This window comes from Mustela nivalis (assembly GCF_964662115.1).
Source record: "Mustela nivalis genome assembly, chromosome: 12".
Lineage (NCBI taxonomy): Eukaryota > Metazoa > Chordata > Mammalia > Carnivora > Mustelidae > Mustela > Mustela nivalis.
The window spans coordinates 83,382,244-83,407,916 of NC_139031.1; the positions used below are offsets into that span (position 1 = coordinate 83,382,244).

Sequence of the window (25,673 nt, forward strand, 5' to 3'; positions counted from 1 at the left end):
TTAAAGAAATAGTACTGAGTATAAATGTCTTTTCTATGGCGTCTTGCTCATACGTGACAAGTCACACATTGCTGGAAAAGGATGTAGTAGCCAAACATTTAGCACAGCCACTAATGAACAAAACCGATGAATATTACATAAAACATTGTCAGAAACAGGGAAGAAAACTCAAGTTCCAACTGGTGAAAATATTCTGCAAAACCTCAGTAGGAGGAAAAGGCAATGATTGTTCAAGATAATGTACAGTGTCAAAAAGAACAATGCCCAAAGGCATAGAACTGCCATTCAGACTTCCGTTTGCCTCCAGTATTAGCGACATAGATGCTTGCGTTAACAAGCCCACCAAATGCTAACAGGGAGACTGTACACAAAAGAACGAAGGATGAAGTATAACTATTCTAATTACAGATGGGTCTTTTAGAAATAGCACTTTCTATTTTCATTAATAAAAGCATCTGTCATTTTAGATAATTTGTTTTCAAAACTTTTCAGGACAACTTCGGGAATTACACAGATGTCTGGTGTTCTTGTGTTAATTTTATTTGAGAAATGCACTAAATGAGGGGATGGCCTGGTTAGGGATGACAGATGAAGAGAACAACTTGAAGAAAGCACAAGCTAAGGCAGCAGAGACCCAATGAGTAAGTGTTTTGGGGAGGGAACTGGCAGTTTTATTGAAAGACGGAGAGATGCATATTCAGTTTTGAAATATGAATAGGAACTTTTCAATTCCTTAATACTTTCTCAAACATTTCTATTGTGCAGAGGTTTTTTGTTAATTAAATTCATTGTAATATAGTTAAAAAGTGAACACGACACTCTAATGTCAGTGCTGACAAGTGTCTTGCCTCATATAATTTCCAAATGATCAAGTAGAAATCTCTTTTATGAGTTCTCCAGTAATTAATTATTACTGTCTCTGTTTGGAGGACAAGAAGACAGACTAGATGAAGAGTGGTTGAAAACTTGTCTATATAACAAAGATTGTGGTTTCAGGAATTTCCAGGATCTTTTATAATTAGATATTAATGAGGGAATGACATAGTACATATGGATATCCATTCTCATTATAAACATAACAGAATGCTTCAGTGGTAACTAAATGTTAACTATTTATATATGATTTCAGACTTCATATTCAACATCATTATTATGTAAAATAATTCATATATCATTTTGAAGACAAATGATTTTTAAAAGTAAGCAAGACTGCAAAATTATATTTAAAGATGACTTTTCTTACCAAATCTGCTGGCTCATTCTAGTATCCTTTAGCCTTGGTCAAGGCTGATTTGCATAATTCATTTACGAAGCATGGTAGGAATTAAAATATGCTTCAAGAACACTAGAACAAGTTTATGGAAAAGCAATATATTGAAGAAAGTAACCAAAGACAGAAAAGGCAGTCATCAAACTATGAAGAATTCAAATTTGTTCACAAATTTACATGAGGCATGCTAAATTTTTCACAATTTAGCTTCATAGAAAAGTTATTTATTCATCAACTTCCACCTACAAAAGACACTTAATATTCTACTATGCTTAAATTCCCTTTGGAACATCCTAGTTTGGTCTTGAAAAGACCTCAAAAGCCTAAAAAGGAAATCAAAACAAGTTAAAATGACTTGTGGCCACAATAGCTAAAGTATATATTAAAATAAAAATAAGTATAATTATTATTTTAAAAAATGCTTACTTGCAACCATGTCGAGTACACTGTCCTCGGCCAGAACAGAATTTGAGACACGATGGACCAATATAAACTGCAGGCAGAGCAAAAGACAGCATGTGAAAAATAAGGGCAAAAACCAATTGGAAAAACCAAGAACAACACAAGCATGTCAATCAATTTTGTGCAGTGATACCCATAAAATTGAGCTCATTATATGCATGTTGTACGCAGGAAAACAGGGAGACATATAGAGTGCTGTGTGACAAGGTACGTGCTTAGCTACAAATCTGCTGGAAATGTTTTAAATTAATTCTTTCAAGATTTTAATGTTCCATAACAAAAATAGGTAGGAACATGCGATTTGGGTTCCTTAATGGAGTCTCTTCAGCTAAAATGATTTCAGGCAGAATACTATGCTTCTGACTTAAACTTTCTTTAAAGTTTCATTTTTTTTTTTAAAGATTTTATTTATTTCATAGAGAGAGAGATCAAAAGTAGGCAGAGAGGCAGGCAGAGAGAGAGGAGGAAGCAGGCTCCCTGCCGAGCAGGGAGCACGATGTGGGGCTCAGGTCCTTGGGATCATGACCTGAGCCAAAGGCAGAGGCTTTAACCCACTGAGCCACTCAGGCACTCCATAAAGTTTCATATTTTTTAGGTAGAAATAAAGAATTTGCAAAGGATCAGTTTGATATATCACAAAATGGAGATGTTATAATTAAATTTAAAAATCACAACTTCCATTCTTATCTGGGGAAAATCTCTAACACATTGCAGGTGATTGATACATATCTTTCTAAAAATAAATCCAACCTTCCTGAAATGGGAAGTTAAAAATCTGTTGTTGTGCATCAAGTTGTCTCTGAAATGCAGGTTTTTTTTCTAAACGATGGGACTGACTGATAATGATATTAAAAACCTCAATTCTAACCTTTGGAATGCCAAGAAAAGGGTTCCCAGTGGTTGAATGGTAGGTTCTGAGATAAATAGACTCAAATACATTTAAAGATAGTAAGCCTCTTGATAACCAACCAGTACAATGAGTAACACACTGAAAAGTACAAAAATGGAACTAAACCAATGAGGAATTAGAGAGCAATGGTTGTTAAGACTCAGATATTCAATTTCAGGCACAAACAAATTTGCATTCCATGATCATTTTTTCTGTCTTGGGATCATGTGATCATGTCAAAATAGTCCAATAATTTAATTTAAAAATAATTTTCCCTGTGAATAATGCTCTTACAAACACTTGTTCTCTGGAGCCAATTAATTAAAGTGTGACACAAAGCAGGCAGGAACAACTCTTGCTGAAGGAAGCTGATTGTTGAGGAGGAGATCAGATAGCAGGCGGGGTGGTTAAAGTTATGGGTTTCAGGTGTCAAATAACCCTAGATTCAAATTCCTTCTTCACCTGGAAAACTCTGGATAAGTGATTTATCCAGTCTAAGCCTCAGTGTTCCTATTCTTTAAAATGGGATATTTTCCTCTTTTCCTTGGAGGAAAGGGCAAAAGAAATGTTCATGCTTAGCTTGCTGTCTGGTACCACATGGTTATGGTCACCATAACACTGGGATCAAGAATTCTTCCTGCTCCATCTGCCTCGTTGGCCCCTATTGGACAGCACCAGTACTGAGACATCAGGAAAGGGCTTCCTTCTTTTTTAGCCTGGTAAAGTTTATGGATTATTTTCCCAGCACACTTGATTTTATGGCTGCAGTAGGATTTATTCTAAGTCCTGTAAATGGTCCATTCCATTTTGTGGGATCACTCTGGAGGGCTGCCCTAGAACGCACCCATGTCATAGTTCAAAAAGCTTCCATTGTAAAAAAGAAATTTCAACAATAAAACAAGATTTTCCAAGTCAATGAAAATATTGCAGTTAAGAATCTTGTCATCCCTCACCACTGATGATGGGGTCATTGGGATTCACGGCATGAGTAAGTCTATAGGCCCTTTTTCCTAAGAGTATGGAAAGGACAAATTTGTTTTTATCACTATTAATCAAGTCGAAAAAATTAAAAAGTGATAACAAACATACTTTGCCCCAGGATTTTCCATTTTGCTAAGAACTTCAGGGTGATTCCAAAAATACTTCCTGTACACACTAGCAGGAAAAACATTCCTAACAGACGTAGGATATTGACCTGTTTTTTTCTCTCTGTTTATTTTCCTTGACATGATTTAGAATTCCATAGAGAAGTGGGAGAGATTTCAGAAGTGTTCTTTGGCAAGCTGGCGCACATTTCTCTTGGGAAGGACTAAGTGTGTGTCCTTTCTTTGTCTCGTGAAGAAGCCAGAGAGCGGGTCTTTTTGTAATGTAGGATGATAACAGAATTGAGGAGATTCTGCCCCATGTTTTGCATTTGACCTTCACTGCTAACCATTCTTATGCCCTATATTCTTACCTTTTCTCATTCGATTCACAACACGATGGTGGGATACATTCTGACTTGGAATCATGTAATAGCTTTCCTCAGGAAATTTAGATAATTCTTTTCATAGGCTTGTATGTGCTTCATAGCACTCTTAATTTCCTCATTTGCTTTATTATAGGTTTTTTGATTTCTTTTATTATTATCAAAGTAACATAAGTTCATCACAGGACTTCTGAAAAGTACGTCAGCAGGGGGAAAAGTCACCTATATCCTACTACCCAGAGGCACACATACTTATTCCCCATAGCTAATTAACAGGTGTTGTAACTCAAATGCTATGCAACATACTCTACCAATGGAGGAAGTCCATTTTACCAAATTAATTTTTATTTATTTTTTAAAAGATTTTATTTATTTATTTGACAGAGAGAGAGAGAGAGATCTCAAGTAGTAGAGAGGCAGGCAGAGACAGAGAGAGAGAGAAGCAAGCTCCAGGCCGAGCAGAGAGCCTGATGCGGGGCTCGATCCCAAGACGCTGAGACCATGACCTGAGCTGAAGGCAAAGGCTTAACCCACTGAGCCACTCAGGCAGCCCAAATTAATTTTTAGATGGTTTTGCAAATGCACTATGTTAAATGAACTATGTTAACTTACGTGGTCTCTGAAGTCTGGGGCTCTTATTGGTCTTCTCTGAATACAGACTGCTTAAAGAGTTTACGTTGGGTTATCAGTAAATTATCTTGCCTGAAATTATTCCTGAGTTTCAAGAATGTATTTCATTAAAAGTGTATCATTTTTTTTTTATTATTTAAGAATAGCATATATACTGGGTTGCCTGGGTAGATTGCTCAGTTAGTTGGGTGTCCGATTCTTGGTTTCAGCTGGGATCATGATCTTGGGGTGGTGGGATTGAGCCCCCCATCAGGCTCCAGACTCAGCCTGGAGTGTGCTTGTCCCCCTCTCTCCTACTCTGCTCCATCTCCCCCTTCCCTGCTCATGCTCTCTCTCCCTCTCCAATAAATAAATAAAGTCTTTTGTAAAAATAGCAGAAACATTATAAAAACATGGAAGTTAGCATGAAACAATGATGTATCCAACTTTATAAAATCGAACAAAGTCAGTGGCTATGCTAAATTCGCTGAAGTATTGACATTCTGTTGCTCTTCCTCCCTTTCTACTTCCGCATAGTGTAACTGCTCAGTCAAATTGATACACTCTGAGAATAGGAAATCTATGAATCTGCCTATAATTAGAATTATTAAAAAACCAGAGTGGGTTATTAATAACAAATATAAGATATTTATGGCCATGCACCCCAGTACCTTAAAATATCTTCTCTCCTGTACAATCCTTCCAGGTGATACTGGCTTTAAAGTCACGTAAAAACCATCAACAACTCACTTAAAAACTGAAGATAACATAGGATATTTTATGCATATCTGCATTTTCCTCTTACACTGTTTTCTGAGAAGGAAGTTTAACTTTTGTTTCGGAAGTTTCATTATAGAGATGATATTCCCTTATGCGTGGTGTCTGCCTCTAAACGACAAGCCTTCCAGATGTTGCAGTAGTTACTAAGAGAAGAATGGATCTTATTTCAATACATGCAGTATGGGAAGTGTTTATGTTAATTTTGTGTAAAACATTCAAAGAAAATGTTAGGATATCCCATCATCAGCTGTGAATTTGCGTTTCAGGGCTTTACGCATTTCTACATTATGTGTGTTGAAACATTCTGGCATCTAATATTGCTGACGTTGCTGCCTTTTTTTTTTTTTCTGATTGTGCATCCCTGGGCTTCTAACGGAATGCAAAGGAGAAAGGGAAGAAAGGGCGTTTAATGAATCGCAAGACCATGACTTAGAAATGTGATTAAGTCTGTGCCAGTGAACAAAAGCACAGGAAGACTCTGCATCAATGGCATGTGATTATGACAGGCGTAAACTAACCATTATCAATTGCCCACATGTTTCCAAGGATGGGTCCCGTTTGTCTCCAGCGAATTCTGGTGTCCCTGGTTAGCGCTGCGTTAGGAAGGGGAATCGTTATGCGGTTCCACCTGCAAGAAATTTAGCACAAGACAGCTTCACAGCTACATTCTCATCTTTTGAACCTCTTCTACGTGCCTTTGATGTTCTAGTTTCTGAATGCTTGGGGCAGCACTAAAGTTTGGCAATAATCTCTTCAACTGCACCTGTGGAGCTTCTAAAAACACCCGTATCGCACTGGAGTAATGCGTTTGTTCTTAATAGCAAGTGATATTTTCTTTGTTTCTTTTTAGGAATTTTTACATCAATACTCAGACCTTACATATTATTCTATGATATGCATTTGGGCCAACATGGGGCTTTCTGCTTTTTGCTCTCCCCTGGTCCTGTGCACATTTCAAGAGAGGCTAAGAAAGAAAATCATTCTCAACTTAATTTTGCCAGTTAATCCAGTGCTTATTCTGTAAGGTGGAAGGTGTTTTGCACAGTCATCTTTAATTCTCTAAACAGCCCTCAAAGGGGGTGTACCATTGTCCTTAATTTAGAAGGGGAAAGTGAGAGAGTAAATATCATTACTCAAGTAGATGGCAAAACCAGGTTTGAACCCACAGCTTCACTTTCTTCTACCTCTCTATGCTACATCTTTCCCTAAGTATCTTGGCAAGAAGCTTTTTTGGCAATAAACATGCAATCATGATACAGAATTTAAATTTATATATCCAAAATATAAAAGCCAAGTACGTAAAGAATGAGTGACCCTGCAATCTGTGATCTTGCATCAGATTTACTGAAGTTATTGTACCCCCTGCGCTTTTTTCCCTAAGTGAGATCCTTCCTACATCACCTGAAAATGAGAAGGCAGCTTCCTTACCTATTACGAAAAAGTAGAATCTCAGGTTTACTCCTGGATTTTGAGTCACAACATGGATTCAAGTCTCCCGGTTCAGGGAGAACGTACTCACCCGCTATAGTTTTCGGAGGAGTAGATCGTACTATGCGGGAGGTGGGGTCCAGCACAGATCTCGGGCAAACACTCAGTGTGGAGGAGGGACCAGGAGCGCCCATGGTTGGTGGAAAACTCCAAGCTGACGCTGGTAACACCAAGACAAGCACAACAAAAACGTATAAAGATGGGAAAACGAAGAGACTCACCCCTCACTAAGTATCTTAAACATTTGTAGAACTAGGGTCACAAATTTTAGGATGCTGTTTCCAAAATGATCACTTCCCCTCCCCTGCAGTCTGACCAGCCTTCAAAGGGCAAACAGTTAAATTACCGTGAGTGAAACAGACTATCTTTTAAAGCCAACAAATGAGAACTGGATTGGCGTGCGTCAATCTGATAGATGGCAAGGCAATTACCATGTCTCACACCGCCACCTCATCCCGTGAATGTGAGATCACAAAATTCTTCGAAAGGACGAGCAACACTTGTGCGAAGTGAAACCGAGAAGTCATAGCTCTTGAAGTGCTAATTTATTTCGGTGCCTATTATTAGGGGGTCACTAACCCGCATGAGGTCAAGCTTTTTTTCAGTTTTATTTGTTTTTCTTCTCTCAGCAATCTGTCAGCATGAATGGCTGCCACAGCGCATGCAAACACTTCTGATACTTAAGACCAAGCTCGTAGAATGAACTCATTTCTACTTAAAATTATCCAGTCATACTCTACATATTAATTAAGAGCTCCTCTTTGTGGAGGGAAGTGTATATTTTTTTTCTTTTTAATTTTTAATTTTTTATAAACATATAATATATTTTTATCCTCTGGGGTACAGGTGTGTGAATCGCCAGGTTTACACACTTCACAGCACTCACCATAGCACATACCCTCCCCAATGTCCATAACCCCACCCCCCTTCTCTCAATCCCCCTCCCCCCAGCAACCCTCAGTTTGTTCTGTGAGATTAAGAGTCTCTTATGGTTTGTCTCCCTCCCAATCCCATCTTGTTTCATTTATTCTTCTCCTACCCCCTTAACCTCCCCTGTTGCATCTCCACTTCCTTATATCAGGGAGATCATAATCAGGAAAGTGTGTATTTTTTTTTAAAGGATGTTTCATTAGAAATACAGCTGGAAACCTACTGAGAAGTTATTGGACTTAATAGCCAAGTCCACGTGTTCGTTTATTTTTTTAAAGATTTTATTTTTTAAGTAATCTCTACACCCAACATGGGACTCGAACTCACAAGTGAGAGATCAAGAGTCCCATGCTCCACTGACTGAGCCAGCCAGGCACCCCCACATGTTCATTTCTAATCAGTGTGAGAGTTTACACACTCACGGAATAGAACTTCCTACCTGTTACCAGGCTGATGTGTTCCACAGCCCAGATTAATGGAAAACTGTATCATGTGAGACATCGTAGAAGGGAGAACAGGTAAGACATGGAAAAAGTCGACAGCCCAGACGTTCCTGTTATGTCCTTGATGGTTCTTTTGCCTGAGACAAAATCTGGTCGCAGGTGTCTGAAGTTCGGGATTGATGATGACAGAAACTAAAGATGGAACCTTCAAAACAAAGGAAACCGAAGTCACTCGTTGTCCCTCTATGTGAGTCTGTGTGAATTCTCCTAGATTCTGTCTTGCAGCTACTTAATATATAACTGCTGTTTATGAGCCCCGGGCAAGTTCCTGCGTGTTTCACTCTTATTTCACGGAGTCCATGTGGTCTTTAGTGGGTATCTGTTTGAGTCACTCAGAAGTCCTCCTTTGCAGGCGCTTGGAACTCTCTATGTGTGCCTGATCAGGCCCTCTCTACCTGAAGATTAATTAGTCTAAGGTCTTTAAAAGTTATCAGAGCATATGCATTCATTTTATACACCTTGGCCCAAGACAAAGGCAACTTCATGTTATCCTTTATCATCGGCCTTCTTTTCTTTTCTTTTTTAAAGATTTTATTTATTTATTTGACAGACAGAGATCACAGGTAGGCAGAGAGGCAGGCAGAAAGAGGAGGAAGCAGGCACCCTGCTGAGCAGAGAGGCCGATGCAGGGCTTGATCCCAGGACCCCGGGATCATGACCTGAGCCGAAGGCAGAGGTTCCAACCCACTGAGCCACCGAGGTGCCCCTATCATCAGCCTTCTTTTAAAAAAAAGTGAATCTGAATGGCACTAACGGTTGCCAAACTACGTATTCTGAAAACAGGATGCTAAGTGGTAACAGCCAGTGTCAACCGGTTAATCCATAATAACTAACATAACTGACTTGGTCTGAGGCATGCAGCTGACCAGAGCGGGTGTAACCCTAGCTAGTCACCAGTGGAAAGCTAGTCCATTACGAAATCCCAAAGGGTCTAACTTGAATGACCCTAGCAGGTGGGGTATGCCAGATACTTTCTCTGATTGTTCCATATTCTAGCCTCAATGTTTATCTCCCATCTTCCTAACTGAAACCAGGAAATGCTAGGTGCTGGCTGTGTTCAAGTTCTTTACGGTATCGAGGGTGCCATCAATGTGGAGAAAAGCCTAACTAATAATGAATGTGTGAGCATAGTCTCAGCCCAAAGAAATCTACAATAGATTTCTAGAAAACTATAGAAACAATAAAAACAATAGAAACTAGAAAACAATAGTTCTACACCTAATGATGAGCGTCACACATAATTTTGAAGATGTTTGCAAATAACCGGATCTAGCACATGCCCTAAATCCAAAGGGCAAAGGAGAAAAACGTCAATTTCAGTGGTTATAATTAGAAAAAAAAAGTGACAATAATCTGTACTTCTATGATGCCTTCTGCCTAGGAAATCCTAAGATGCTGGATAAATAGTCATTATGCCCGATACGTCTGTGAGGTTCTATAATGAAAGCTATAATGAGGGCTTTCTAGGGAACATGAGTAAAGAGTACTGGACTCCATCCTATCATCTCAAATGGGCCGTACTTCATTTGTCCTGATAAAAACCTCCTTTTTTGTTTGTATCAGGAAAAAAAAGTGAATATTAAAATGTCCATGTCATTTTTTTTTTATTTGACAGAGAGAGAAATCACAAGCAGGCAGAGAGAGGGGAGGGGAGGAAGCAGGCTCCCTGCTGAGCAGAGAGCCCCGATATGGGGCTTGATCCCAGGACCCTGAGATCATGACCTGAGCCAAAGGCAGAGGCTTAACCCACTGAGCCACCCAGGTGCCCCATCCATGTCACTTTTAAAGAAATCTGGCAATTTCCTGGGCTTCTAAGAGAGTGATCTCCTCCGCATCTAGCAGGATGTCCATGGTTTCGAACTCGGATTGTCGAGGGAGATCTGGGGTGGGGTCATTTGGTACCTGAATCGGCATCAGTACCTTATAGGAGGAATACGAAAGAGTATCCAGTGTAATGTGCTCTTTCCTTCCTTCAGTCTTCGCGTACAGGCTGACATCATTTTCATGAGAATCTCCAGGGTCACAGACTCCTCCTGAACAAAACAAAAACTCTAAGTTCTTGGTACCAGACTGCATCCATAAACACGTGTGGTGTTAACGTTCAGAATAAAAAAATACTTACAGAACCCAGATGTCCCTTAAGAATGACCCTAAACAAAAGTAACCAGACCCAAGGAAATAATTTATCAAGATAGTTCAAATAGAACTCTCTCCTGCTAAAGATCGAAGACTTGCTATTTGGCAAGGCCAAAGTAACTGTGTGCTTAGTTAGTGAGGTTGCTCAAATGATAGTTTGCAATGAGCTGTGGCGGCCTGTCTGTATTTGAACACACATTAAAAAAGATATGCTCTGCTTTTTAAGAAACTGTCACTTCCTTATATTTAAGGTCTTACTGGCTCAAATTCAGACCTGATTGATGATGGTTTTGAAAAAATGTGGTGACTCACTGCGTCAACTATTTCTTTTTTTTTAAATTTTTTTTTATTTTTTTTTTAAAGATTTTATTTATTTATTTGATAGAGAAACAGTGAGAGAGAGCATGAGCAAGGAGAAGGTCAGAGAGTGAAGCAGACTCCCCACGGAGCTGGGAGCCTGATACGGGACTCGATCGCGGGACTCCGGGATCATGACCTGAGCCAAAGGCAGTCGTCCAACCAACTGAGCCACCCAGGCGTCCCACGTCAACTATTTCTGAGTGATTACTTAAACAGTTGCACTTGGTATCCTTAATATCTTAGCATATAGTAGGTACTGGCATCTTTTTTAAAAAAACTTATTTATTTAATTTTTAAAAAGATTTTATTTATTTACTTGACAGAGAGAGACAGATCATAAGCAGGGAGAGAGGCAGGCAGAGAGAGAGGGGGAAACAGGCTCCATGCCGAGCAGAGAGCCCGATGCGGGGCTCGATCCTAGGACCCTGAGGTCATGGTCTGAGCCGCAGGCAGAGGCTTTAACCCACTGAGCCACCCAGGTGCCCCAGGTATTGGCATCTTAACTGCAGTTCATTCTACATTCTTCATTTTTATTTTTGTACCTCATTTGGTTGTTGGAAAGTACACAGAGTAGCTAATTCTCTTTTGGTCTACTTTACAGTCAAGTGGAACATTCAAACTGTAAGGTAATTAAGATTATCCTGAGGACGAAGCTGAACAACAGAGCAGGGACCTGAAACTGACCATTCAAATAACCGATGGAAAAGCTGTGAGTCAATGGTATGACTTTTAGCCCTTGACCTTACTCTTTTCACTACTGCATCCAGCCAGTCATCCTTAGTATTGCTGGCGTCCGCGAATTGTCTGCAGAATCTGGATTTTAAAGGACTTCATGTCTACACAGAGGCCTCTCCCCACCCATGGCTACCGTCCACAACGGCACCAATCATCGTAGCAGGAATGTAAGTAGGTACGTGGATTTCCTGGCAAATATTCTACCCTTATGGTCCAAAATTTATAACATTAACTCTTAATTTTATTCCTATATTCCAAAATAACTCCCTCCAGTTCTTAAATTAATCACCATTAATGTTAACTTTTATCTATAGGCAATTTCTGTTGCTAATACTCTATGGGGACAGTAGAGTAACCTTAAAATTCTAGAACAAGGTTACCTTCTGATAATTAATCTAGTTAAATCAACAAATAATGGTTGAGACTCACCATCTGAAGGAAGAAAGGAAGGGAGAGAGGGAAAGAGGAAAGGAGGAAAAATGGCAGAATCTCAGTCTCGGACACTGGGGTCTGATGTTGGGAAGAAATTACTGACATGTGATGCTTTAAGTAAGAAAGCTAGAACTTAATCAGTATAAGAAAGATCATAATAATAGAAGTAACTTAGATCCTGGTTATCTATGAAGCATAGAAATACAGCATGTTACATCTGTTAGACATATATAAGTTGACATATTATACATATTTATTGAGTTAACTAATCTGAACTGAGAAGAGAGCGGCCAGATGTGGTGATAATGTCACCTTCATCCTAACAGATGTTTATTATTTAAGGGCAACAACTGGTAGAGAGAACCTTATGCTTTTGCTATCTGATACCAGATTTTCTTTTTTCTAAGCATTTCATTACACATGGCTACACTGTGGTAAACAGAGCTAGTCAAAGTCATTCTAGATGACTGTTTCTGGGAGAAGAGATCTGCATGAAAACTAAACCCCCATCTAAAAACTGTAACTTTATGAGGATGTATTCAAGACTTACCAAAAAGAACACAGGGAAGGTGGAAGGTCACAGGCAGTGTGGATTTAAAGCACCACACCCAGAGACACAGGAACTGCACCTCAGTCCTCTCTAATTTCACTGATTTGTTCCCTGTAAGTCTCTGCTCTCTTAAGAACAGTTCGTGAACTTCACCTGCCTTTCAGAAGGGAGAAGAGACACACGCGAGAGCTCCTCCCGCCCAGAATGACAGAAGAAGAAAGTCCAAAAGGAGCCAAGACTTTAAAACGATGACAGACTTTATCTAAAAGATCCCTCAGGGGGCAATTTATCAGCTCTGTGAAGTTTCAGTGACAGCAGCTCGCACAGAAAGACACGGATTCTTCTTCAGTTTCATTCGCTTTGATGTATTGTGGGGAGGTATGACTCAAGGGGCATTGTGTACAGCAATTACAGAAGATTTCAATAAAAACTAGGTGGACAGTTAGGTTTCAAATAGTTTAAGTCCTGCTTTAAGTAGCTTTTAAGACATTCATGTTAGGAGAGCAATTTTGTTATTTACTATGTACAGGACATTGGGCTTGAAGGGAAAATAAAAGGTAAAAGTTTGTAATTTAGCAAGGAAACAAGAATAATACACATGGAAGAATGACAATTAGCAGTAAACTGTGTTGTGCTGTCATAATCACAGACAAAATTCAGAGAAAAGAGATACAAGTGGGGACAAAAGAGATGGGTGTATGGGAGATGTCCGGTGAATATGGGGAAGGCATAGTAAAGGAATGAATGATGAGTGTTCGATTATTTTTATCTCATTCACCCATTCTGACTCTAAGAACAGTGTCGGATACTGGTCCTCAGTGAATTTGTATTGAATGAATATATGAATGAAGGAAACAGACCTGAACCAAAATTTGAAAACTGAGCAAATTTCCCAGAAATTGTCCCAGTAGATCGATCTGAACCAAGGGATGAGACCAGGAAGAAAGCACAGGCAAGCCAGAGAGGAAGGAAGTGTGATTTTGTCTAGATGAACAATCAGACAATGATTTTCTAAAGATGCCCGTATAAGCTGTCTACCATATCTCAGATCTCTTTCCATGTTGCTGTCTTCTCCATCAGCTACAGAAGTTTGGAAGTCTTTCTAGTCTTACCGTACCCATTTTCCCCTTACTGTCCTGTCCGATTACATCCTCTCCTACCTTAAAAACCACCTTTGCTAGATCCTGCTTTCTCTGAGCTCAAGATCCAGACCCCATTTCTTTTCTTCTGTAACTGATGAACTGCTTGAAGGAGTGGCCTTTTTTCAGGGATACAAGTCTTTTATTTCTTTTAACTCTATGTGCTTTGGCTTCCTGAGCACCATACCATGGGGAATACTTGCTGAAAAGTCCCTTCGCGGGGGTGGGGTTCTCAACCCCTATCCTGGTTGGCTTCTCTGTGGGCTGGTCCCCACCCTTTCCCTTCCTTCTTCAGTGTAGAACACCTTCCTCCCACATCTTTGTGTCCTTTCTCAGTATCCTTTGTCTAGCTCCACGCCTTCCACCTTTACCTAGATGAGGGGTCCCCCTAAGAATTTTTCCTGTCCTTTGTCTATTCCCCTTTCTGTTTGGGAGAATACAGCAACTCTGCTGAGTGGCTCCTCTTATCACCTATGTGCTGATGACTTTCAAGTCTGGTTCAGACCCTCAGAAAAATGTCTACCTTCGTAGACATTTTCCAGAAGCCTCAACCTCAACATATGTAATGCCAAAATCTTCTACTCCATATCTGCTTTTTATTTATTTATTTTTGGACATTTGCTATCTTGGGAAATAGGAAGAAATCCAAGAAATCCAAGGAAGAAATCCAAGAAAGGAATCTCTTTCCTTTCCAATACTGATCTCATAATCCCCGTAGTCTTTTGGGTGTGAACCTCAGTTGGTTCCTTCTCTTCAGCTGTTTATTCTCTGTCCCCTCCTTCATATTATTACCACTGTCACTGTCCTGTTCCTTTGTTGCTTGGAATAGTGCAATAGTTTCCTAACAGACTTGCCAGATGAAATATATTGCACAAACAATATTTATATGAAAAAATTATTTATCTGAAATTCAGATTTAAATAGGTAAAGGGGATTAAGAGGTATAGACTTCCAGTTATAAAATAAATAAGTCATGGGGGGTGACAGCATAGGGAATGTGGTCAGTAATACTGGAATAACTGTGCAGTGACAGATGGAAACTAGATTCATCACAGGGATCATTTTATCCTGTTTGAAACTCCCGAATCACTATGATGTACACCTGGAACTAAGAGGATATTGTATGTCAGTTACACTTCAATTAAAAAACTTTTAAAAGACTATTTTAGAAAGAGAGACTGTGCATGAGTGGGAGGGGCAGAAGGAGAAGGAGAGAGACTGTCAAACAGACTCTATGCTGAGTGTGGTGGCCAACATGGGGCTCGATCTCATGACCCTGAGATCACGACCTGAACCAAAACCAAGAGTTGGATGCTTAACCAACTGCACAACCGAAGCACCCCACATTTAAAATTTTTTTTTTAAAAAGCTGTTTTTTTTTTTTTTTCTCCTTCTAACTCTGACAACCCTATCCTAACTGGCCTCCTACCCTCTAATTTCTGAGTGTTTCCGTCTTTCCTTCACATTCATGCCAGAGTTATCTTTCTAAAACACAGATGAGAATACATTACAGAACTGACAGGAATCATCTGGTGGCTCCACACGGCCTCGAGAAAGAACCCAAACTCCTCAGTCCTCAGTTAGTATTAAAGAAAATCGCCATTCTGGTTCTGGTTCTCTTTTCTTGTCCCATCTTCTACTTTTGTACTTGGTTGTATTGGGAAAATCACCCACCCCAAAAGAAGTCATGCGAATTTATACCTGTGCTTTTTCTCAAAATGCTGGCTTAGCTTGTCATTCTCTTCTCCCTTCAAACCCTTAAAAACTTGTTTTTAATATTCACAATTCACCCTGTTTCAATATGACACTCGAAATGAACTCTCCCGTTTATATATCTGCAGAAGTATAGGGACGTATTTTTACATTACAGTTTCTGTTCTGACTTTGGATAAAATAAAATGCCCTTTATTTCCCTCTTCTTTGAGAGATCTATCATCTTCCTCCTCTCTCTCTTCCTTAGAGGTAAGTTATAATTTTTTTGTTCTTAAAATTTTTATCCAAGTGTAATGAAAACAGTGTGATATTGGTTTCAGTTTATAAAATCCCTTTAGATTTAAATTATGGCCATCCTTCAAGTACCAGTTCAAATGTCGTCTCCCTCATGGAGTGTTGCTCTGATCCCGACACTGAAGCGACCCAGAGTGTCCTTGGCACATACCATTTCATTTCATTATAGCCCATAACATTCTTTCTTCTTAAAAATTTTTATTTAAATTCCCAGGTTATCTTAGTTTCAGGCGTACAATACAGTGATTCCACAGCTCTGCACAGTTCTCAGGGCTCATGATGACAAGCGTACTCTTCCTTCCTTTCACCTATTTCACCCATCCCCCATTCTCTCCCCCTCTGGTGACCATTACTTTGTTCTCTAGAGTTAAGAGTCTGTTTCTTGGTTTGTCTCTCTCTTTCTTTGCTTATATCTTAAATTCCACATATAAGTGAAATCATACAGTATTTGTCTTTCTTTGACTGACTTTTAGATGTTACTTGTGGGCAGGAATTCTAAGCAATTTTTATGTATAAAAAAAGATACAGTGAGTCATACCTATTTGCATTAGGTGCTGTTTTAAGGGATTTGCCTGAATTCAATCACTGATCAGCAACTCTGAAATGTAGGTACCATTATGACCCCTGATTATATTCTCCACATAACTTAGCTCAGTGGACTCTAGTCAATCAGAATTAATTAATTTTTAAAATGAAATGGAGATGCTTTTATTTGGGATAATATATTGTCGGCTCATTCAGATGAGATTTTTCTTCATCATCAATATTATTTTAATTGATTCATTAATAATATGCAGAAAGAATTATAGATGATTAAATTCGTTCTACAAAGACACTTACATAAACATGTCAGTGCTTTACAAAGGTGCTGAATGGGGTTGATTTAGTATGACTGATCTTGAAAAAAAAATCAAGAATTCGAATATTACATGAAAAATGGTAAAAAGTGAAAATGCTTAGAATTAGAAGCACTGACAAGCTGAAAGTTTATCACAACTTTTTTGAGAGGAAGGTTAAGCTTTCCCAGGAATCTTTCTTAATAAAACGAGAGCCAGTTTGTATTCTAATTTTGTAAAGGAAATGAACTTTGGGTCTCTAAGTATACAGTCCATTTCAGAGTCTAATTGGGGAGATCCTTAATGTAGGATGATTACATTATTATATTTTACAGGCACAACTTCCCCATTATCAAACAGATCATATGGAAAATGAGGTTGCATCAAGCAGACAGTGTTTTGGAACATGGGATAATCTGAACTTAACTGTGCCATTCTAACGTACAGGAAGTAAGGAATGTGAGGGAAATAAACAGCCAGTGCTAAAGCCCAGACTCAGGGGGCCTGTTTGTCCTGATGAGCTGACATCTTTGTGAGTAAGTTCAAAGGTGGTAAATGTTTATTAAGTGTTTATTTCCTGTTTCGCTTCCAGGTGTTGCCTGTGCTTGTCTAGTCACTCAACAAAAAAGGCATGTGACACCTACTCACATATCTGGAATGACATCCAGTGGAAGAATACGTAACCAACACAATAATTTTGAGAGGGCCCTAATTTCAACCCCCTCATTCTTCCTTGGGTATTTTTCTAAATGTTTATCTACTTATATGCTCCACAATAATCTGGGGAAAAGTACATCTTATGAGCACCTTCTTTGTGTGTTTGGCACATATTAAAAAGCGGACAGTGTTATTAAGGTATTATAAACATGTTTCTTAACTTCCCATTCATTTCATCAGTGATGAAATCATGATATATCCATGAAAACAAATGGCTTACTTGGATGACTGCTTCTGGGGGAAGCCAGGGACTTTGGACAAAGGAGTGATTTTGTTCTCAGCTTCTCTCCCATTGTCTTTTCAGCTATGACCACTGAGGGAGAGGTGGTCATTGAGGTGGCATTTTACCTTCAGGACTACCAAGGCATTTCAGGACTAGCTCTCTTATAGGATGGTACTAGTGGGGCTGGTCTGAAGCAGGTGTGAGCTTTTGTTCTTCTAATAGAACTGTGATTTCATGAATTTCATTTTATGTTGTTAGATAACAAACAATCTTACTTCCACAGGAATATGGGCTCTGCCTTATGTAGGTTCTGCCTTAGGTCAACAAAATTTGTTCAAATTGTACCTACCCATAACAAAGTAAAATCTCAGGTTCCCATAACCGGTGGTATCCATATACGGGGTGCATAGTTTCCTCTCTCCATCTTTGAGGAAGACCATCGATAAACCCGATTCTACTGTTCCACATTCTGTACCAATGACAGCTCCCAAGATGTCCCACCTTAAAAAAAAAAAGTGAGAATCATGAACAATTGGAATATTAAGTCAAAGATTCATAGGTTATGGCATTTTATTTTTACTGAGGAACATATACTTAATAATCAATCATTCTGAAATAAAGATGTGGTACAACCGATTTAATAATGAACAAATTTTAAACACATTCCATTCACAATAATGATTTTTCTGCAGAGGATAAATTTAATCAATACTATGTATAGTATGTCTACTACATGATAGTCTTTATTCTCAAAGTACCTACAGTCAAGATTGGTGTGGGGGGGTCAAGTCTGAACTGAGGAAACAGGGAACCATAAAAGAGAGTATCATAAGATCATACACTTTTATGGTATTTTGCACATTACCAAAATGTAACTAGAATGTAATGTAAATAATAATGTAATAATGCAATAATAAAGTAATAATGTAAAAAATGTAAATAGAACGTAAAGTCGTAGGAGTGGCAAGAGTCTAGCAAGTTTTCCAAAGAAGAGGAGATTTAAACTGGATCATGTCAAAAAATATAGAATCAGATATACAGGAGAGAACAAAAATATCTAATATTTTAAAATTCCTGTTTCTCCTTAGTGTTTATTTCTGCTTGTGTCTAATCTGGACATTGCTAGTCACATAACTCGCCTGCCCACACATGGAGGAAATTGGGACACACAGAGGTAAGTGGCTTGCCTAAGGCTAATTGCCTATTTAGCTCTAAAATTGAGATCTTCTGTTTCTCAGTTTGTTGTTATTTTAGTAGTTACGGTTCTAAAGACTGTATCATGTTAGGGAGATTATGTTGACCCATTTCAGTTTATAATAGATTTGGGACCAAGATGTTTAGGAAATGTCTTTTTTTTCATAATTTAGCAGATTATATTAATCACTCAAGAAACTCAAAAATAACTTTTTGAAGCAGCTCTTCATAGTGCTAGACCACTGTAAATTAACAAGAAACCTCTCTTGACTCATACAAGAAAATCTCACACTGGTTCATTGGTCTTTTACTTGCTCCATTTATCCCAATTAAACCACTCAGCCTACTGATCCACAAAGCAAGTTAAGCTTATAAATGATGCATATGATGACTCCTTTTAGGCGTTAGAGTATTTTTAAAGTGAAAAATTGGATAGAAAAAGATGGAATTGTCCTGGACTAAAAGAACCTCTATTCAGGTGAAAAATGAGATTAGTTGTCTTTTTCTCATTATTAGTTGTAAATGAATAATTCTTCTAGATGAATCTAAATGAATTATTTTCAAGACTTCCACCACAGACAGAGCTGTGTGAGATATGTTCAGACTGTATATTTCTTTCTTTCTTTTTTTTTAAGGTTTTTTTATTTGCGAGAGAAAAAGAGTGCACACACACAATCGGGAGGGGCAGAGGGAGAGAGAATCTCAAGCAGACTCCTCATGAGAGTGGAGCCTCATGCCGAACTCAATCTCACAACCCTGAGACCACGACCTGAGCCTAAACCAAGAGTTGGACGCTTAACCGACAGGGCCACCCAGGCGTCTCTGTATGTTTCTTTTCAATCTTTATTTTAAGTCCAATATATTCAATTTTACTCTACATTAGTCTTTATTTCTCCCACTTTTAAATGTTGGAAGATAACAAAAGTGAAGTTATTTTCTTTAGAAACCCAAATATTTATAATCAAATGAAATGGAAAGTTGAGTCTGCTTTGAAGAGAAAGAAGCGGAGAGAGGGAGATCTAAAAAATCATTTTGCGTGTCAGTGATTTGAATAAATTATCTTGCATTTATTAAAAATTCAGGCGAAGTCTGTTGTGGCATAAGCTCATTCTTTCATGAATTTGTGTAGATACCGGCTCAAGCTTAGTTGGAGACAAAGTATCCTTGAGGGATAGCAGAGCAAGGCTTTCAGTCCCTGGACTTGAGAGTCCAGATCCATGAGGGTGCCAAGTTGTGGGTCTTTTCTAGATAGTCCCCGACCGTCTCTCCATAATCACTTACATGAAGTAAAATCATAACATAACCAAATCTTTGAGGCCGGAAGTAGTATCTGAGGAGCTCTAGAGTTTTAGTAGTAGTTTTGATGGCATGGCATTTTCCTGAAAACAAGTGTTACTCTTCTACAGCCTAATTTATGTCTTCCTCAGGTAAATGTGGTTGTAGTGAGTTGCATTTGAAGGACTGTCTGCCTACAGGGGAGAGACCTCTACAACATAGCAATTTATATTTATGCTTTATGCTTTGATGACTAAGTCCAAAAAAAGAGCCCCTATATTATTTATTATAGATACAGTGGTATCTATTATTTATAATACAGTTGGTAGAGTTTGGAACATAGGAAAAAAATTTCATAATCAATAAAATGCCTTAAGGCAACTTTGTTCCTTAGATGTAGCAAGGTTATAATGATGTTTAATTTAGATCTTTAAAATATGACTTTTCTATTCTTGTGTCCAAAAAAGAGGAATATTTTTGTAAGTAAAGATGATTTAAAGCAGTTTCTTAGCTGGAAAGTGGATGGTCCTCTCTATTAACTATTTTGGAATGCTTTGAGAATACAATTAATTATGTTTTAATCAGCTCATACTTTGATATTTTTAAGAAAGGTACAAGAGGATAGAAATTAAATCTTTTCACACAGAAAAGATAAATATGTTAGGCGATGGATGTGTTAATTAACTGGATGGAGTTCTTTCACAACGAATACATATATCGTGTCACGATGATGTGCTTTAACTTTCTCACAATCTTGTATGTCAGTGATGCCTCAGGAAAGCTGAAATTAAAAAAGATTTCTTTCATTAGCTTAAAAATAGAATGAGATCTATTCTTTGAAGGGCAATTTGGCAGTAACTATCAAGATGAAAACTACATACCTCCATGTATGTATATGTACGTGTATGTATCTGATTCTCTAATTTTCCTTTCCCTTTTAGGAATCTACCTTTCAAAAATACTTTAACAAGTATGCAAAAATTTTCATTACAATATTTTTTGTCTGTCAAAGGAGTTCAACCAGATAAACTGGTACATCACCCTTTTGAAATCCTGATCTATATTTACTGACTAGAAGATACATTCATTATATGTTTGTGGTCCTAAAAAATTAAGTTGTGGCACAGTATACAAAATATGACTCTAGTGGGTGCTGTGTTTGTGTGTGTGTACTCACAGAAAAATTTCTGAATGAATATATGTGTATAATTTAACTGTGAGAAACGGGATTAGCATGGGGGACTTGGGATTTTTCCTTTACGTATCTGCTTTGCAGTAAGAACATAATTTTTAGGAAAAAAGAAGAAAGACATTCAATTTATAGGTATTATAATGCAGAATGAAAACGTCAATGATCTCATTATACATTGGTGAAAATGCTAAGAATATGAACAGAGGCAATAGAAGTCATATTTTAATCAGATATTCTTTGCCTACAAATATGGGCATAAAATGCTCTAAAGCTAATGAAGCATTTCACATTATCTCTGAAAATTTGTTTTATTCTATTTTCCAGACTATATCAAATCACCTAAAGTTGGCTCCTTTAAGTGTGAGCTAAGATATAGGATAAAGCCTGGCTACTGAGATCCTACATTTACCAAATTCATAAGATTTTTTAAATCCCTGTGAACTCTCTGAGGTTAAATAAGTTCATTCTATCCATAAGGTCTCTATTTGGGATAAATGCTGTTATTTAATAAGGAAAGTGCCATAGGTAAAGACCCTTCCACATTCATTTATATTCATGAGGTTTATCTTGAGCGTGAGCCCTGTGCGGTCTGGCAAGGTGTAGACTTCGACTGAAGGCTTCTCTACCTTCATTTAGAGTTTTTTCCCTTAGCATGACAGCTTAGGAGAAGGTAAAGGATGAACTCTATCTGAAAGCTTCCCTGCATTTCAAAAATTCTTTTCTTCAATTGGTTCCCCTGTATTTCACTCAAATTCAATTTTGTTTTTGGTTTTTATTACATGCATTATGTTGATTTACTCTCTTGTCGGAATAACATTAATAAAGAACATTGTCTTTGGAATGGGAGAAAGCACTCAGCTTTCTCACCAATAAGACAGAAATATGACCCAGACTGGAGGACAGTTAGAGAAAATAATGTGCTGCCTGGGATGTGACAGCACGTCAGTAAGTGTTAGATCCCCGTCCCCCTCCCCCCACCAAAACGTAGTACTACCGCTGCTTTAAAGTAAGTGGAAGAGACCATTCAAGTGAACTTCTAAGTTATAATGAGTGTTTTTAATTTTTCACACCAGAATTAGCAAAGCAGCAAGACTGGACAAAGTCACAGTACCATGTACAAGTGCTACTACTTCATCTTTAAGCAAAGGGATACTGAACTGAAAGAAAAATGACACTTCATCTATCGTGGATCTTTGGTACTATTCATGATTTTTGTCTGTAATCTTCTGGGCTCCTCAGTTTATTATTTATGTTATCTAAATGGTCAGGTTGGTTTGGCTTTAATAAAAATGAACATGCTTATAAAAGAAAAAAAATCCACTTAATACAATATTAACACAGACTGCCAACCTATCTCTAGTCCACTTACCTTGAATTATAAGCTTAAATAAAATCCTTTTTTAGCTTTATAAGCATTTTTGTGAAAAGTGTTCTAAGTCAGAGGGAACATAAGTTTTCTGGGTAGAACAGAGGGAAGAATTTGTAGAAAATACAAGAAGATATTCAAACTGTTCTGGAGAATTCTAAATAATTTGAAAACCCATTTTCAATTAAAGCACCAACTTATATTGAAGGGGGCTATAATACAGATTGTTCTTGTTGGTTTATATGCGATTTTGGTTTTCAATGGTCATGTGTAAGATTCTTTGCTACTATTTCCCTGGAACAAGGAAGCCAATATAAAATTGTTTTATTGAGTTTATATTGACTTTTACTTGTCCCCCTGCCCCACTGGATAGCTTTCAATATTCAAGAAAGACATATTGAGTCAGATGTAGGTGTAATCCAGTTAGCAAGCAGTGCTATTAAAACATATAACTGATACTTTGAATTTTGGTCTCTCTATAGTAAATAATCTGTCAGAGACGAAGCTGTGGCACACCTCGGAAAACCACTGTCTTACTCAATTTTTTCTTCTATAATCTTAGATGAATTTTAAAAATATATATACTTAGAGCTTCTTCAAAGCAAATTCATAAAGCAGTTACCTTAATAGGATATGGGTGGTAGCATAAGAGGATTGTTAGCAATGGAAGTTGGATGGAAGTGGAACGAACTGGTTCCGAGACTGCTCTCTTTCTAACCATTGAAAAAGCCAGCAACACCAAATATGGGAAAGCAAATGTGACCTCAGGATGAGTCCTGTTTGCCCTCCAAGCATCTTTTCTATATCTTGCTGGTGTATTGCCCTTATAAGCATTCCGTCATGTGCAGTACTTGCCAGTCATTGCTTTTAATTTTTAAGTAGAGGAAGATGCTTCACAGAAATGACGTCTGTGGCCTGGGAGGGGTTGGCTACATGGAGAAGTACAGTTGGCAATATTTTTTGAAACTTATAAAAAGAAATTCTATTTGTTTTCTATTAAAATGTCAGTATTCTCATTACTGAAAAACTGGAAAATAAAAACGCCGGGAAAACATTGCCCATAACCACACTCTCCCTGAGACAAGCACAATTTTAGTATATTTATTTCTAATATTTTTGTATGTATATTTCCAAATGGTTGTGTAATGTGATATAGATGGTTTATAGTCTGTCTCTCTTCACTTCTATTAGGAATGTTCACATTTTCCAGGCTACTATTAATTCTTTATAAATGAGCCACACAGGGGCACCTAGGTGGCTCAGGGGGTTAAAGCCTCTGCCTTCTGCTCGGGTCATGATCCCAGGGTCCTGGGATCGAGCCCCGAATTGGGCTCTCTGCTCAGCAGGGAGCCTGCTTCATCCTCTCTCTCTGCCTGCCTCTCTGCCTACTTATGATCTCTGCCTGTCAAATAAATAAGTAAAATCTTTAAAAAAACAAATGAGCCACACAGTATTTTATTAGGTATATGCAAAACTGTACTTAGTCATTTTCTTATTTTTGAATTTCAAAACATAATAATAAATAGTTATACTATTTAGCATACTTTATGGGTCTGGGGAATTAAACCGTCAATTCCCTAATGCTCCTGGATGTGTTCTAGGATACAGGTAATTACAGGGTAAGCTTCTTGAGGTGTTAGAGCTCTGCTCTTACTTCACAGAAACCCCTAGATCATCAAGACTGACTTGTGGTCAGTGGTGATCAGGCGAACCACTGAAGAAGGGCTATGGAGAACAAAGAAAAGGTTGAAGACATGGGCATCTAAACATTTCGGTGCCAGCAGCCTCCTCCAATACCTTCCACAGAGAAATCCCATCACTGGCTGATGTTGTGCCAAGCTGTCAGAAATTAAATCACTTTGGAAGGACTCAGATTTCATTCTTTCTTTCTCTGTGACCTCAGTAAAGATTCTATCTTGGAAGGGAAGCCAGTGGAGGTATTCTGGATGTTCGCATGGACAGCTGGTTTTTGGAGGGGGAGGAGGGGGGGCTACAAACTAACTCAAGAATGGCAGAACCAAAAGCAAAGATGGTGTGTGAATGTGCTGCACATGAAAGGTTTAACATTTAATTTCTATGAAGGAGTTGCAGAACAATACAGTGCTTACTTTTTTGTTATTTGAAATTTTAGTTTATATTTTTAAAGTATTAAAAAAAATGGCCTCAAGACTAAGCAACGTTAGAACTCAGGGCCAAAGCAAACCAGAACAAGATATACATTCTTTTAATAGCTTATAACAAGATTACTCAGATCCATTTTAGCACTTTCACGGTTTTAAAATATATCCAATTATCACTTTAACTAATATGGTCTTTTTTCTTAATGACACTTCATTGGTTTATTTAGAGAATCCAATTTAGGTTTCATTGGCCACTTCAACTTTATTTGTTTGCGTTTCTTCTATAGCTCATTAATTAATCTGAGTATAATTTTCCTTTGAGCACTACTTTGCTCATATCCCATTACCAACAGTAATTATAGTTGGGATAACAGCTAATTCTAAGTTTTTTGATTGCATATTATGTGCTATGTATTGTGGCAAGTGTCCTACATATACTGTTGCATAAAATATCCCCTTTTAGCCTTTTTAGTGCTTAAATTTGGATTTTTAAAATCTGATTCGAATGATCTGATTTTTTATTTTTTTAAAAAAGATTTTATTTATTTATTTATTTGACAGACAGAGATCACAAGTAGGCAGAGAGGCAGGCAGAGAGAGAGGGGGAAGCAGGCTCCCTGCTGAGCAGAGAGCCCGATGAGGGGGCTCCATCCCAGGACTCTGGGATCATGACCCGAGCCAAAGGCAGAGGCCTTAACCCACTGAGCCACCCAGGAGCCCCTGAATGATCTGATTTTAATATGCCTTCTTCTCTCATAGTTTTCTGGTATATTTGTTTCTCTTCTTTGATTTTTAATTTCGTGTGTTATTGCAAATATATAGCTTACTTTTATTAAAAACTTACTTTGGAAATCTCATTTAATAAATGAATATAACTCAAATTTATTGAGTTACTGGTATGTTTGAAAATATCATTTAATAAATATAACTTGGTCAAATTTATTGAGTTACTGATATGTTTAGATGGATTCTTGACACATTGTTTTCTGTTT

The 25,673-nt window shown here is 38.0% G+C and overlaps 1 protein-coding gene across 1 annotated transcript in view; it reads right to left on the reverse strand.

Annotated features, from left to right (window-relative positions):
- RELN (reelin) overlaps nucleotides 1–25,673 on the reverse strand; it is a 407,759-nt gene that overhangs the window by 72,318 nt on the left and 309,768 nt on the right. The window contains exons 12-17 of the mRNA XM_082692427.1: nucleotides 17,884–18,035; nucleotides 10,320–10,432; nucleotides 8,336–8,544; nucleotides 6,998–7,126; nucleotides 5,997–6,106; nucleotides 1,697–1,763 (exon numbers count right to left, since the gene is read on the reverse strand). Coding sequence (XP_082548553.1) covers nucleotides 1,697–1,763; nucleotides 5,997–6,106; nucleotides 6,998–7,126; nucleotides 8,336–8,544; nucleotides 10,320–10,432; nucleotides 17,884–18,035 — 780 coding nt within the window. The remainder of the gene's footprint in view (nucleotides 1–1,696; nucleotides 1,764–5,996; nucleotides 6,107–6,997; nucleotides 7,127–8,335; nucleotides 8,545–10,319; nucleotides 10,433–17,883; nucleotides 18,036–25,673) is intronic.